The sequence below is a fragment of the Canis lupus genome, chromosome 14, assembly GCF_003254725.2.
Source record: "Canis lupus dingo isolate Sandy chromosome 14, ASM325472v2, whole genome shotgun sequence".
NCBI lineage: Eukaryota > Metazoa > Chordata > Mammalia > Carnivora > Canidae > Canis > Canis lupus.
Window position 1 is genome coordinate 44,455,704 of NC_064256.1, and position 17,022 is coordinate 44,472,725.

Below are 17,022 nucleotides of genomic sequence, written 5' to 3' on the forward strand. Positions count from 1 at the left end.
ATTTATTCCTAGCTATAGGAGTATATGTGAGCTAAATATTAGCGGGAATTTTTGTCTGTTTTGTTCACTGCTCTATGCCAAGCTCCTAGGACAATGCCCGGCAAATGCAACATTCTAAATAAATAAATATCAAGCATGCAAATTCACCACCATGGGTACATATGTCCTTCCCATTTTACTTATACATATGCCTGAATTGGCTTTTTTTATTGTACTGGCATTTTTTTTTTTTGAAGTATAGCTGACAAGCAATGTTATAATAGTTCCTGGTGTACAACATAATGGTTCGACAATTCTATACATTATATAATGTTCAGCACAATTCTTGAGGCAATAGCCAGAGAGCCACTTCTGACTGGGAAAGTATGCATGCATTCTCACTCAGTATCTCCATTAAGCTTTGTGATACTTGTCAAGGTATATTCATTATCCACTTAACTCTGCCTGGAAGAGAGGAAGTCGCAGAGAGCTGACCAGTGCCCTCTGCAAGGCTTTGCAAGATAGGCACATGAACATGCACAGGACAGGGGGCAAACAGAATCACTACTAGGAAAGGGGCGTAGTATGTTTAGATCATGCGTAAAGAAGAGGGAGTATAATTTACAGGGGTTGAAAAGGCCATGTTTGGGGCTGAGATGCAGTGTGCCAAACCCAGGTCAGGAGAAATCAGTGAAGGATCATGAAACAAAATTGCCATGAAGGGCCTATCATGGGCCATTGTTACAGCAGTTTTTTTGTTTGGTTTGGTTTGGTTTGTTTTTTTTACTACCCTTCGGGGTTAGGTTATATGTAAAGGAACTGAGGTTTAGAAAAGTCATTTACCCAGGACCACAACACAAAAGTGATAAATCCAGCTGTGTCTGCCTTCAAAGCCCATAGACTTTCTACTAAATGAAATCTACTATTCAGAGCTTAAGACAATGCCTAGCACATATGAAGATACATATATCAGCATTGTTTTCATCACAAAATCCTGCTGCCTTGTGTGAAGAAACCATGACACTTGAGGAAGAGTGGGTCTTTCCCTTGATTGACCAAAAGAAGACTGCAGCTACATATTTGGCCCCCAAGTCCCACTCTGCTGACCCTTTCCATCATTATCTCTTACCGTTCCCACCCTTTCCCGCTCTATCTCTCTGCCTAATTTAAAGTGAGAGATGAACCTCAATCAACACACCACCGTAACAATGATGCTGATGAATCATCGTCCCTCAAGATGGTGCCTCTGCCACCAACCCAGAAGCCTTCCAGAGACTTCCATCTGATTAAACCCCATCGATGGGTGGTATTTTCCAAACCACTGCATTTTAAGATCTCAGAAACAGGTGGGGAAAACAACAACTGAACTTATTAGAAGATGACTTTAACTGCCTGAAAGGAAACTAAAAATCTCCTTAAAATCCCCAGAGAAATTTCTAAAACTCCAGAGCAGCCTGAAGCACAACTACACATTTGCTAGAAATAAAACATCTCACGTCGAACATACTCTCATTAGGCAAACAAAGCTGGAGGGTGCTGTTGGGAGGCAGTGGACTGACACAAATTACACTCATAGTGAGGCCTTTCACACACACCACAGCAGGAAACAGGGTTTGTAACCAGATGGTAGAACAAGGCTTCTGAGAGTAAGGGGCTCTTCCCATCACTTCTTGGTCCCACAGCAAACTCAAGAGCACTCTCTGAGTCAGACTCAAAAGGATGAAATCTCTTAAGAGTCTGAAGAATGTAAGCAGATGAAACCAGAACTAAACTAAAATTACATATCACTAGTTCAAAGTCCTTAGATTTTTAAGCTTGGAGCAGAGGGGCAAGTGTGAAGTGACAAGAAAGATGTTTCAGAGACATCAAGGACAGTAGATTTGATTATAGATCCTGAAATCTTCTAAAAATTATCAGCAACTTCATAGCCTTGTAAGACACCAAATTAGGTGAGTGTGAGGTGCTGGTTATATTAAATTTGTTGGAATCTCGCCTTCATAATACAAAATGGTGCAGAAAATAAAAGTGGAAAGAGGTGGCAGGTCACAACCAATTAGCCCAAGATTGTGGCACCATGGTTGGGAGTTGGGTCCTTCTGGAGCCACAGAAGTATTGGGAGCCATGAGCCTATCAAGTGAAAGTCTGTTGGGGAAAATCAGGTTCAGACCAGGAGACCTTTGACCTACAATCAAGCAGAAGCCAGAACTGCAGGAAAAAGATTCCAGAGCTAAGAAGACAAGATAAAAACAAGGAAGCTTGAGAATGGCGGGGTGTACCCCCGTTGGTCAGCACATGAATGGTACAGGGTCAGAAGAAAGGCAGACGAAACAAGATCTGGTAATAAACTGGTAATAAACTTCTAAGTTACCTGCCTGCCCACTTTGCAGGAAAATTCCACAGGAAAATTTTAAAAAGCTGGATTTCCTCGATGTTCTCCCAACCTCATTTTGGTATCTTCACTTAATACTGCTTGAATTCATTTGTGGCTACAATATTACCTTTCAACCAAAAAAACAGTAATTCTCTGTTGCCCAAAGAGGAGTTGTCAGAACCTAAACTTTCTAAACACCCTGGGAATCATAAAGGAATCTCTGTATTGAAGATTGTGTCTCCCTCAGGGAGGTTATGTCCTCTCATGAGTTTTGCCCCAATTCCAGGCACTCACTGCAGGCTGCAGCAGAGCCCTCCACTCAACCTTCCTTACCTTCAAAATGATGTTACTTTCTTACGTTACTTTCCTCCACTTCCTCTTTTTCATGCTTCTTTAACTTTGTCTTTCCTCTTCCTCTTCCTTTCACATTTTTTTCCTTCTAAAGTTTATTGCATGAATGACATAAGTGATCCAACTTCATTCTTAACAAATGTTTCACTAGTAGTCCAACGTTTTAGTGAATTAGCCATCCTTTACCCATCAATTAAAAAACCTTCTTTATTATTTGTAAAACTTGTACATACACTTGGGTCCATTTCTGGACTTTTTACTCTTTTTTCTTCATCTGTGTTTATCTATGCTCGAATCTGTACACAGTGTTTTAATCATTATAGCTTCATAATGCATCTTTCCAATAGTGAGAAATCTCCTTCATTATTATTCTTTGTGTTCTAAAAATAATTGTCCTTCTATTTCTACTTTTGTAAGAGATTTGCTCAGAAATGGACATTGCCAACATTACACTTAAAAATCTGCTAAGAGGGTAAATCTTGTGTTAAGTGTTCTTACACAATAAAATAACTTGGGGGGGGGGAGAAATGGATGTTGCTTTTTGAAATCAATTTATCTGGCCTAGACTTTACTTGATTATGACATTTCAAGACTCAATTTGATAATGGCTTTGGGACTTTTGTGTCTATATTCAGAAATGAGATTGGCCACTAGTTGTCTTTTAAGTAATTTCTACAAAAAATCATAATCGACATTTGCAATACTGAGCTCACTATATCTTCTAATTTCTAAACTCTGTGGGGCTAAGTATTCCTAATAAAGGAAGATAAGCCAAAAAAAGCCAATGAGTTCAGGCAATGCGCTAACTGGCCAGTCAGCAACAGTGTGATAACTTAATCATTATAGGATACAGTTATAAACATAGGATATTTCTCCAATTCTTTTGTCCCTTAGATTCGTCCTTGTCCACAACTGTATGAAGATAAGATGAAAGGTACATGGGCAGATTCTGCTAGAATAGCCATCAGACAAAAGAACTACACCTTCCAGAAGGCTTTGCACAGTGGAAAGATATGACTAGTCAGAAACTTATCTTGAAAAGCTACACATAACTAAGGAACCAATATAGAGGGGACAAAATGGCATGGATGTGAGAGTTCTGCTCAAGTAAAAGTGCAAGAAAATCCCACGAAATTAGAGTCTTAAAATGAGAGAATGAGGGCATGTTAGACTAAGCCCTTAAAATCCCTAAATATTATAGAAGTGTGTCAAGAAAGTTTTGTCCTTAAATGTGACATATCTCTGGGGAGGAACTAAAGGTTGTTTTGAACCTTGAGGTAATGTTTTGATAGCATTAGCTCAGTCAACCCTTTCCCCCTTTTATTTCCGCACCAAGGTTTGCTAGGAGGTGCTCATACACTACTCAGTTTGTAGAAGACTTGATGTACTTCTCTTTCTCCTAGTAGAGCTGTACCTACCACATTGCCAAAGGACACTCCTAATGTGCTCATCACACCCCATAAGACAGTACACCTGTTATTCTCAAGGGATGGGAATAGTGTGTCCTTGCTGCTTCGGATTAAAGCTGATGCATCATAATAACTAAGAAGCAGGCAGGGGTTTGTCAGATTTATTCCAAGTAAACACCTGAATGACCTCCCCAAATGGCAGGGGGGCTGCTCATAATAGGCACATACATATGTAAAACAACAAAAGAGAAGGTGCCAGAGTTTTTCTGCCACCTGTACTTTCCTCTCCCGATTCCACCACCTGGGGTGAGAATGATGATGAGCTGTGGGAAACACAGAAGGTGCAGTAACCTTGGAAAGCCAAGCTGGGAGCTGAGGGAGTAGTTCACTACAAGAGTGAGAGGAAACCAGAACAAGAGAGGCTGGTCTGAAAGCCCTTTTAGTCCATAATCCCTATTAGGTGATTTGTGTCCTCTTTTGCTATTGCTTTGGACTACAAAACTATAGAATTATAAAACTTGAGATCCTTACAAACATATAGTTACTTCTTTCCAGAGCTTCAGTCACTTCTCTGGACAAGTTCATCAACAGCACCCTATGGCCTATTTCATGGCAATAAGCTAAGCCATTACAAGGGAGTGCTAACACTCCTCATCTCACTGTGACTTCCTCAACCATATGGGAAAAAGCATTTTTATTTGCAAGTTATTACTCAACTATGCAAGTGAAAACCTCTGCTTCTCTGCTCCTGGGAATATGCAGATGCAGGATGTAGAAATCAAAACCCTGCTCAGTATGCATCTGGAAGCCCATCAGAGGGAAAACATCCGTGAAATTTCTACCTCTCTTGACATGATAATTTTTCTTTCTGTCCAATCCCTCAGACAGACTTTGTTTTAAAGGTCAAGAAAAAATATTAATCTCAAGCAGTTTGGCTGACTAGGCTTTCCAACTCTTTGACCAAGATCTATTGACCAAACTTCACCAATAATAATAACTACAGGGAAACTATCTCATATGTAAATGGGACTTCATAATTTGTATGGGAATTCTGTGTACATGATCCCTTTTGGGCCTCAGGGCCTGTGGGTATTTATTCACAATAAAACTGAGGCCCATTGCAGTTGAGAGATGTGCTCAAAATTATTATCAGAGCTATAAGTAGAACCTAAGCCTTCAACTCCAGTATAATACTCCTTCACCTCTTTGTGTCTTTAAGTCTTTCAAACTTATGACAAATGGTCAATTTACTACATATATGGGCATACACATGGGGGCATATACATACATATGTGTTCCAGGATCTATAGTGATATCCCCTCCTCCTTCCTAATATTGCTCATTTGTCTTCTCTCTTATTTTCTTGATCAGTGTGGCAAGAGGTATATTTCTTATGGCAGGATGTGGTCAAAAGTGTTCAAAATCCACTGCTCATCTTCTTCTCCTAAATGACTACAGAAATTCTGGAATACAATGAATCAATGAATTTCATTGAGAAATTAACTTGGTTCCATGTTTTTAATTTGGGGGTAGGATGTAGTTGTGAACTCATTAGCCTAAAGAATTAAGTCTATTCTCCCCCTTCTCCTCTCAAGAGGGAGAAAAGCTCTATGTCCTTGAAGGCTGGTTTCTGTTACTTTCAGGGAAGGACAATACTTTAAAGAGAGATTTCCAAGGGGAGGACAGATGCACACTGGTGCAACAAAAGGAAGAGAGACTTCTCTTTTCCCTAAGGGTTAGATTTCTAGAACCTGGGTAGTTATGTGAGTATGTTTGGAAAGTAAGGGGTAAGTGAAGAGGAAGTGGAAAGTTGCATAGCATCACCATAGTCAAGCTTGTAAGGAGGCATCTTGGGGGCACCACCACAGACAAGTATAAAAGCAAAGCCTGACAGACAGAAAGGACCAGGTCTCCATTGGAGCGTCTAGGAACAAATGGAAGGATACCAATGATGGTGATCACCACAGACTTAAAGTCAGGTCCTTCCTTCATTTCTCAAGATAGACATCATTACTGAGATCCTTGCATGATTCCATACAGAAGAGAACCCCAATAAAAATGAACATTAGAATTCCTCACCAACCACAGCTAGTCAAGTTTAAAGCAAAGTTTGATTTCATTTAGAAAAATAAAACAATACATGACATTTTCTTGTATCTCTAGGTCAAAACATTTTGCAGTTGCTATATGCTATTTATGATGCTATGGTGATATGACTAACTTTGGATCCTACCCAGAACTCCTACTAGAAGGACCCCTCCAGGATGGAGAGTAGTACCAAATTCCAAGCCAGATAATGTATGAGAGGGTACCCAGGACATGGAGACTGGGGAGCTAAAGGGTGCCAGCTTCAATGGCAAGCTGAAAATAAGTTTTTATTTTCTCCTCTGTCCCTTTCTCACTGAATCCCTGCTTTCCACACTGATTCATACATATATTTGGACATACTCTGTTTATACTAAAATTCCAAGTCTACAAAAAGTTCAAGAGGATTCTCCGGGAACTGGAAAAAATAAAGGGAGACTGCAAACACTCAAGCTACTAAGCCAAAACTGTCAGCTGGAAACATACAGAATGACATTGAAAATCCCCAGGTTAAGCCAAAGTCTTAAACATACCTCCAGATTTGCTTCATTTAAGGCTCCTACTGGAAGCTGCCAGAGGGGTTTCAGAAAAGCAACAGTGTAATGAGAAATGCTCCAGTTTCCATGACAGCCTAAACTGACCATAACATGAGTAAGAGGGAATACCTTCTGCCTGACTGCCTTAAGATGGGACATCAGTCCTTTTCTGCCAGACTCAAATTGCTTTTCTGGGTCTCAAGCCTGCTGGCATTTTGACTAGAACTATACCGTTGACTCTCTGGGGTCACCAACTTGCCAACTACAGATCTTAGGACACATCAGCCTCCATAATCACATGAACCAGTTCCTTATAATAAATCTCTATCTATACATATATTCTATTTGTTCTCTATCTTTGGAAAACCGAACTTCCACAGGAATTAATGTGGAAAACCAATTTAAGAGCTCCTCAGAATGCAAAGAAAAACACCAAGAAAGTGCTTTAATATAATAGGAGGTCCTAAAGAAAGGGTAGAACCAATGAAATAAGAGTAATAATCAAAGATATAATAGAAGAAAACTTTTCAGGTTTGGTGATTTTTTTTAAAGATTTATTTATTTATTCATCATGAGAGACACACACACACACAGACAGAGAGAGAGAGAGGCAGTGACATAGGAAGAGGGAGAAGCAGGCTCTTCACAGGGAGCTCAGTGTGGGACTTGATCCTGGATTCTGGGATCCAGAGCTGAAGGAAACCGCTCAACCACTGAGCCACCAAGCATCCCAGCCTTTCTGGTTTGATCTGCAAATGCTAGGACCATCTACCAGGTAAACTCAAAAGAGAATAAATAAGAACTCATTAAAGTAACAAAATACATTGCAATAATAGTATAAAACAAAAATAATCAAGATAATATAATGCAGAAGGAAGGTAGGGTTTTCTAATAGCAACAATATAAAATGCCTAGAAATAAGCATAAGAAATAAGCATGACAAGAACCATATCAATTGATAAAACCTTCCTGAAGAATATAAAAGAGGACTAGAATAAGCAGAGAGCACATCAATTACTGAACTAAAAGATTCAATATTATAAAGATGTAAATTATCCCTAAAATAATCTATACATTTAATGCCATTTCAATAAGATTGCAGGGATATGTGTCAAAGATATTCTAAATTCTTCCTGAAATATTAAATGTATACATTGATTAAAATGTTTCTCAGAAAAAGAATAGTAATGAAAGGAAGAAACTTACCCAACCAGACCCTAGTAGATACTCTATATAAAGCTACAGTAAATAGAACAATGTGATGCTAATGCAAAAAGAAAAAAGAAAGGGAAAGAAAAATGGGCAAATTAATGAATTAGAATTGAAAATCAACAGAGAACTGAAATAGGGGCACCTGGGTGGCTCACTGGGTTAAGTGTCTGCCTTCAGCTCAGGTCATAATCCCAGGGTTCTGGGATGGAGCCCCACTTTGGGCTCCCTGCTCTCTGGGGAGTCTTCTCTCTCTCTGCTCCTCCCCCTGCTTATGTTCTCTCTCTCTCTCTCTCTCTCTTTCATATGTAAATAAAATCTTTTTTAAAAAGAGCTCTAACAGACTTCAGAATTTAGCATATGAAAAGGTGGCATTTAACATTGGTAGAGATAGAATCTTATTTTTGAGGGGGGGGTGTGGAGAGTTTTGCATCACCTTAGCTATTTTGCTCTTTGTGTTAACACCTACTCTTCACAACCCTCAGAATTGGTTAATAGAAGAGCAATAGAGGGTTTGTGCAAGACTGAGAGTGGTGACTGCAGACTTGTTCATATTTCTGCAGTTCTCTGATAGATTTGTCTGATCTGGGTCAATTTGGTTCTGTAATCTGAATGTTCAATAGAGTTATCTTAAGAACCTCCAGGGAGTCCTGGCTGCAGCTACTGCCATTGATATTTTACTTTTCTCAGGACCTGAAACCCCTTCTGCCTAAAGCATATTGTCCAATCTCATTAGCTGCGGATCTTGAGGGTCCTCCTCCTGGGCTCCTCTGCTGCTGAGACTTGTTTTCTCTTTGATCTCACACAGGGTGCTGAAGAGCAAGGGTTTCATTCTGTGACAGTTCAGGGCATGTTTCTTTGCTTGTGCCTCATTCAAGTTCTGGTCAGTGATGGTCACAATCTGGTAGAGGATGTCACCCATGTCCTGCTTCCTGTGTTCTCCCATTCATGGCTATGGAGGGGAGACCATGACAACCTATACCACGTGGCCAGCGGGATCATTTCTTTTCTTTTTCTTTCTTTCTTTCTTTCTTTCTTTCTTTCTTTCTTTCTTTCTTTCTATTTTTTTTTTTTTTAGATAGAGTTTTAAGAGTTGGTATTCTGTTAACTATATAGCAATTTGGAAAAAAAAAAAAAAACACAAGTAATTTAGTGCCTGCCTATCTTATGCAAGACACCAAAATAAACATGAGTGTATTAAAGATACAAATTTTGAAAATGATGCCACATGAGAGGTGCCTGAGTGGTTCAGTGAGTTAAGTATTCTACTCTTGATTTTGGCTCAGGTTATGATCTCAGGGTCCTGGGATGGAGCTTTGAGTCAGGCTCCATGCTCAGCAAGGAGATTCTCTCTCTCCCCCTCTCCCTCTGCCCCTCCCCTTGCTCACCTGTTCTCTCTCTCTCTCTTTCTCTCAAAAGAAACAAATCTTTTTTAAAAAATGAAGCCACATGAATGCTAAATTACAGCTTAAGGAACTGCTTACATAACATGAAATTGTGGAAATTTTATCTAGAAGTTTTGTTCAGAAAATTTATTTTTCTAAGCATGAAAAATAAAGGACTAAGAAATCTGACTTTGTAAGAATTCTTGTGTCAACATGTGACATAAAATTAAAAGCCTACAACATATTATAGAGAAATTACAACATGTATGAGATACAAATGGAATAATGTAGTAATTAGACCTGATTCAATGAGATAAATAGATATTACCAAAAGACAGATACATATACAAAGAAGGAATTCAAATGGTCTATATGATTACAAAAGTGTTGGAGTGCCTGGGTGGCTCAGTTGGTCAAGCTTCTGACTCTTGATTTTGGCTCAGGTCATGAATTCATGGGTCATGGGATCAGGTCCCATGTCAGGCCCCATGTTCAGCAGGGAATAAGCTTGGGTTTCTCTCCCTCTGCCCCTCTCCTTACTTCTGCTGTCACCGTGTCTCTCTCTCTCTCAAATAAAGAAATCTTAAAGAAAAAATGTTCAGCTTTAAAATGTAAATGAAACAATGATATTGTTTCTCTATCATCAAACTGGCATTGCTTTTTTTAAAATGATCTTGGCCTAAATGGCAGAACATGGACAATCTCTTAAACTATTATAAGAATAATATCAATTTGTATGACACTTCAAAGAAAAATACAGCAATGCCCTAAAGTCAATATACGGCTAGTGTAGGAAAAGCTCTTTGGTAAAGTACCTCTACATCTAGAAATTCATTGTTAGGAAATAATTAGATGTGGGAAGCAGTCAGACATTTAAAAAAAAAAAAAAGTGTTTATCACAATATTAAATGTTGTGGTGGTTTAAAATGAGAAATAATCTAAATGATCAACAATTGGGGGCTTGTTTTTAAAACATAATTTACACTATCATTAAAAGTGATGTAGCAGATTAGTATTTGTCACATTTTTTTACATAACTAACCATCTTTGCCCTCTCCTCTGAATCCTATTTCCTCATCCCTTAAAAAAAAGTTGACACTAAATATCACTCTCAAGACTGTGTTCAATCCCTCAATTGTGCTAGAATAAAAAAATGGTTGAGTGCAGTTTATGAAAATACACATCTATGGACAAAGAAAGATGCTCCTGACACACTGTTCATGGAGGAGGCAAATTATGATTTGCTTTGTAATTATCACTTAAGTTACAAATTCATAATTTAATTACAGTTTATAATTTTAAATTATAAAATTATTTGGTTTTGAGAAACACATACACCAAAAGTAAAAAGATATAAAAGATACTGCAACAGTTATATCTGGGTATTAGAATTATACTTTAAAATTTTTCTCTTTTCGATTTTATATTAATTTCAATATATTAATATATACTTGTTTACAAAATTTAGGGCTTTTTTAAGTTTCTTTTTTCAATAATCTCTACATCCAACATGGGGCTGGAACTCACAACCCTGAGAGATCAAGAGTCACATGCTTTTCCATCTGAGTCAACCAGGAGCCCCTGATTTAGTATATTAATAAACATGTAACAGAACACTTTCATAACAGGAAAACAAATTATTTTTAATTTCTTAAAATATAATAGATAATCACTTTTAAGTTTCTCCTTACCAAGATAGTGATTAATCAAAAGAACAAAACAACACTAATGAATCATTCTAGCTTTTTTATTTGCCTTCCAGTTAATTAATATTCATCAGATTCAAAACCCTTTGCATTTACTCTCTTCAGGTCACTCCACATTAACTTGAAATAACACAAAAATAATCTTGTAATAGTATTACTTCTTTATTGCTTTCATTCAAAGACCTTAAATTGTTTTTAATGGGCTTATATGTTTCTTCTTCTGAGTGAAGACAGAAATAATTTTCCCAATGACTGTTATCTCAGTTCAGGATTAAAGTAGAGCACACATTGTTCCAATATAATTAGGCCTAAAGTTCTCTTATATGGTACCTTACAAAGTTAGAAAATTATAAACTTGTGATTCTGAGCTTCCAAGCTTTCCCTTCTCTGTTACCTAGAAACAACATACCTCACACAATGATAACACATGATTTATCATAATGGAAGAACAGTTCCAACTCACAAGTACAAAAAAACAATCTGACTGCTTACTTACACTATTTTTTCAATAGCATAGATTTCTCTTTCTAATTATTGTTTTTATCTTCAGAACATAGTGCCAAATGTGCAAATAGGAAAGGCAGAGCCAACAAGAACAATGTCTCATGTCTCTTCCACATTCAAAGCAACTATTTCTGTCTCTCACTACAGAAGCTAGCTATCAACCTTCAGAGGCAAAAAATACTATAGATTTTTTTTCTGGAAGAAATGGGAACTAACATTTCTCCATTATAAAATATAGAAAGTAAATAATGAAGATAAAAAAGTATATTTCAAATTTGGTTAAGATATTAATATTTTGCAGGTGCAGGGGATATTGAAGTACTTAAAGAACATCATCATGTTCATCATATCAAGGCAAATGAGGAGAGCAAAGACCTTGAAAATGTATAGCCTCTCTCCACTTACAACTTCCCAACTGGGCAAGTGATAACAAGAACTACAAAAGCATGTCCTGAGCTCATGATTTGCCCAAGCACCATTACACTAACAAATGTGAGTTACATTACTATTGCTAACTTTTATCAGTCATTTTGTGTTCTAAGCCCTGTTTCACATTTAGTCTCTTGAAATTGAGGAAATCAGGATAAATCTACGTAGATCAAAGCTGCTACATTGCACCAGAGGGTACTGGTATTTTCCTACCAGTTTGAACCTCTTAAAAATTTCCCCACATGGATCTGCACACAAGATTTCCTCTTGGTGTCTGAAAGGCTTTCATTTGTCCTTCAAATGTCACAATTCAAGCATCTTCTTTCAAAATGCTCCCTGAATCTTTTATACTCATGCTCAGAGTGAGAGCCCCTGGCACAACCCCCTTATTAGAGCATTTTATTATGCTGCATGGCACTGATTGTTTTGAATGTCTGACTCTACTAGTCTCACAACAGGTATATATGTAATCACCTCTTGTTTCTCTAGACTCTGGCCCAGGATCAAATTCTCAGTAAGGATAATAATTTGTTGGTTGGTTGATTGATTCACTGGAGGGATGAAGTAAAAACTTTAAATCCTTAAAGTATAGAAGAAAGCAAATGGTTGGTCACTTGTACATCAGAGCTGAGCCTTGGGTTCCCATTAATGTATTAGTGACCTTCAGGAGCCCTAATGAAGCCATCTCATTAGAGTCGATGAGGCCTATTAGGCCTAATTCATTCACTCTCTGACTTAGGATAATTTACTTATATTGAATTTCAAACTGATCTGATAAGATGATTCATGATAAGGTATCTTCCTGGGTCTGTCTTCTCTTCCTCCTAATTGCCATTGCCCAAGTTCAGCTTCTTCTTGTCTCTAAACCATAGACACTACCTTCTAAATTGTTTAACATTCTTCCCTTCATTCGTTCAACAATTCTTTATTTAGCACTCCCAGGCATTGTTGTAGACAGTGGAGACAGCAGTGAACAAGACAGACATGGACCCCAACTTCATGGAGTTTATAGTAGGGGGAGACAGACAAAGAAGTTTCAGTGATTCTGAAGATAGACATCATAGAAATCAACTAATGTAAAGAACAGAGAAAAATACTGAAAAAAATTAAAAGAGCCTTGGGGACCTGTGGGAAATTTCAAAAGGTCTCCCATAAAAGTAGTTGGAGTCCTAGGAGAAGAGAAAGAAATTGGGCCAGAAGAAAATAATAGAAAGTGGCCAGAACTTCCCAAATTTAATAAAATACTATAGATTAAAAATCTATAGATTAAGGAGCTCCAGTGGCAAAAATCTGTTAGAGCATGCAGTACTTACACATAGTGCAACCAGAAAAATATACAGATTCAGGAATAACACATTCAGGAAAACCACATCTAGGTACATCATAGTCTAAGTGTTAAAAGATAAAGACCTGGAACAGATAAAATCACCTAAAGTAAGGACAGAGAAGAAGATGAAAACTAAGCCACAGGATTCTCTAAAACAGAGATGTCAAGTAGAAGATAAAGAGCCAGGATATAAAACAGAAAAAAAATGGCCAATGAGGTATTAAAAGAAAAACAAAAACCAAACCAGAGGAATGTGGTGATCACACGAGCCAGGAGTAAAGGTGTTTTGAGAAGGAAATGATTAACTGTGTGCAGCACGGTAGCATGGACCAAGCGTGATGAAGGCAAAGAACTAGCAATCACATCTGGCAACATGGGAATCAGTGAACACCGAGACAAGAGCAGTCCCAATGAAAAGGTTAGAGGAAAAAGTGCAAGAGCCTAAAGAGGTTGAGGAAAGAAAGGAAGGCAAGAAGAGAGGCAAGGACTACATTCTTCACTCTGATAAGAGAGAACTTCTAAATTGCAAAATTCATTATGCTTTACTCCTAAGTAAAACCATACAGCAGACCTTAACACAGAGACCTAAACATCCTCAAAAAAGAATAAGAAGGAGGAGGAGGAGAGTAGTAGTAGTTCACAGCAGATTAAGGGTCTTGAGTATTGCTTCCCAACATACCAATCTACAAGGCACACTAAAACATCAAGGGAAATGTGATGCAATGTGGAAAATTTGTTCCCAGAACTCCTCTCATAGCAATTGTTGGAAAGAATAGTTTGAAAAACTTGTAATAATGATGATAAAAACTGAAACATCTCAAGGGAGGTTCTGAAGACAGTACAGTCCTCTGTGGTTAACCCCAATAACTACCCTAATTCATTCATTTATTTTTGCTTCCTCTGTTCCCAGAAGTGTCCACCATATAGTAAATGCCCAAAAATATTTGCTGAAAGAATGAATTGGTTCAAAATACCCCTATGTCACTTCTCCCTTGGATTTTATATCTTACTTATCAAAGGGCTCTTTCTGACAAAAATGTATATTTAGTTACAAAGAGAGAGGAGCCAAAACAAGCATGTAGCAATAGCTGCAAGGCCAAAGTTGCTGAAATGTTGATCCATGTTGACATAGCTTTTGCTCAGTTCCTTGCATCTAGGATAAATATATGCTACATTCACAATATGCATGTAGAAATATTTAATCATGATGTTGTACACCTGATACTAATGTAAGGATATATGCCAATTGTATCTCAATTTAAAAATAAATCTCTACTGAATCATAATTAAACAGAGGAAGTATCTGGGCCTAAGAGAATCTAAAATGGCTGTGCCTCCTTCTTCAAAAAAGTTACCTTTATGTGAAAAAGATGTGCAAAGTTTACTTGTTTAATTGGAAGTAGTTTGGTGTTGTGTATTTAGCAATCCTTAATAGAAAAGAAGGAAGCAATTACACCCAGAAGACTTTCCTTTTAAACCCCACATTTATAAAGCACTGTATTTTCTTCATGTAGTTCACCCTAACAGAATCATGTAACCATTCATTCATTCATTCATTCATTCATTTTATTCCTGTATATAGTAATCCAGGATGCAGCATAAGAATATCATAGTATTTTTATAAAGTAAGAGTCTGGTTCAATAAAGACCCTACAAAATACTAAACACAATACGTATTGTGAAGGGAAGTTTGCTTCCAGAAAGCAGCTTTCATACTGCAAGCAAAGATGCATAGCAAGCAATCCAGCTATCTAAAAATAGACCAGGGTCCACCTCCAGCCCTTGCACTTTCCATCTTCACTCTCCATTAGGAAAAACGTCAGCATCACCTGGTTCTTCAAGGACCGTGCAATTGCAGCACCCTTTGAGCCCATGTTCCACTTTCTGGGCAACACAATCAAATTAATCCCTGTCACATGCTTTGCTTGGGTGTCACCATTATTAAAAAGCAATGTGAAGACTGCCTGGAAAAAAGCTGATTAGCAACCACAGTTAACTAAAGGCTCTAAAATTGAATAATCAACTAAGTGAGGGATAGACTCATTGCCAGCTGTTGTATCTCCTCTGGCCCCTGGAGAAGAAGCAGACAGGGGGTGACCAAGGCTGTTCATCATCAGATTAAATAATGAAAAGAGCTAATAATCATTCTCCACTTCAATATTTGTTATGCAATTCACTCGACCTATTATTCAGGTTTTGTCTACATCGGTTGAAAGAATGTTGGAAACGACATTAACAGGGAATACATTAGGGCAGAGTTATCTGTCCATTCAACTCAAAATCTCCTACTCATACTCTCCACTCCCTTTGACATCATCCCAGCATGCAAACGGCAATGGTTACTTACAATAAATAAGATGCTTGTATCAATCCATAAGTGTTTATATTTCATGGATCAAAGAAATGCTATTATAATTTATATGCCTCTTTATTTTTTAAAAAGATTTTATTTATTCATTTGGCAGAGAGAGAGCTCCAGAGAACACAAGCAGGGGTAATGACAGAGGGAGAGGGAGAAGCAGACTCTCCACTGAGCAGGGAGCTTGATGCAGGGCTTGATCCCAGGACCTTGGGATCATGACCTGAGCCAAAGGTAGATGCTTAACTGACTGAGCCACCCAGGTGCCCTATATGCCTTTTTATATAATCATAATTTAGCACACCTTTCATGTCAAGATCCCCAAGCCCCTCAATGATTACTTATGAATTGAATTACGAATTTTGTATTTCACAACTTCCTATGAGAGTTTAGTTAGCATGGTCACTTTTAAATATCTCTGGCAAAGGAGAAAGATATTAACTAAAAAGATACTAACTAAAAAGATACTAACTAAAAAGGTAGCCAGGGATAATATAAATAGCAATAAATTTTGAAAAAAAAAAGTTCTGGGTTCAAATTTTAGTTTTATAATTATTTGAAACACATATCGTAGATGTTCAGTGAGAGTTTTATTGAGCCAAATACTTATTTTATTTTATTTTTATTTATTTATTTTTTTTCCGTATCATTATTTTTAATGTCCAACGTTTATAATATGAGGGCCGGGGCTTTCTCCTCATCTCAAGTTTATAAATTTTCAATTGGCTTGTGAGGCCAATAGGGATACTTCTTCTTGTCTAATTTGGTTTCTGGGAAGACTTCATTCAGGTCCTCAATGGTCATCTGATCAAATGGAATTATGTTCTTCATCTTCTCCAGCTCTTTTACATATTCTTCAATCCTGGCCTTTGAGCGAGACAAAAACTCAGTACAGCTTTTCACATCTTCTTTTTCCTCAGCGTCCACCTGGACAGTGTATTTATTCTCTGGCACAGGAACCTTCAGGGCATTAAACTTCTTGAAGTCATCTACCAAGCCAGCCTTTGCCACATTGGCCTTGTAGTAAGCCCAGTCGATAGCAGGTGGTTTCTCAGGAAGAGTAGCCAGCCTGGAGGTAAGCATGTCATTCCAGGATTTCAGGGAGATGGCAATGGCCTCCTGGTTTCGGGGTATGATCTCCCCAAAAGCTACCCAGTCAATGGTTTTTAGAGCAAGTTTTCGCCTGGCCATCTTGAGATCCTTCACCGACCCCGGCGGCCCACAGTCCACAGCCCAAATACTTATTTTATTTAAAAAAAAAATTAACCTTCAACTAATGTACCACATTGCACAGTAGTAATCTACTCTCTTTCCTTGTCTAAAAATGAGGATAATATAATAACTTACATGGATTTGTTGTGAAATTAAATGG

At 37.8% G+C, this 17,022-nt stretch overlaps 2 protein-coding genes across 5 annotated transcripts in view; both read right to left on the reverse strand.

The window, feature by feature from the left end:
• PDE1C (phosphodiesterase 1C) overlaps positions 1-17,022 on the reverse strand; it is a 490,416-nt gene that overhangs the window by 331,248 nt on the left and 142,146 nt on the right. The window lies entirely within an intron of this gene.
• LOC112670682 (ATP synthase subunit d, mitochondrial-like) lies at positions 16,300-16,881 on the reverse strand. The gene has a single exon (XM_035698662.2). It carries the CDS (start codon positions 16,839-16,841, stop codon positions 16,359-16,361), a length of 483 nt encoding a protein of 160 aa, XP_035554555.1. The 5' UTR covers positions 16,842-16,881; the 3' UTR covers positions 16,300-16,358.

Bases quoted from the DNA above. Each gene is read 5' to 3' on its own strand.
- LOC112670682 (XM_035698662.2), bottom strand. From the start codon at position 16,841: ATGGCCAGGCGAAAACTTGCTCTAAAAACCATTGACTGGGTAGCTTTT.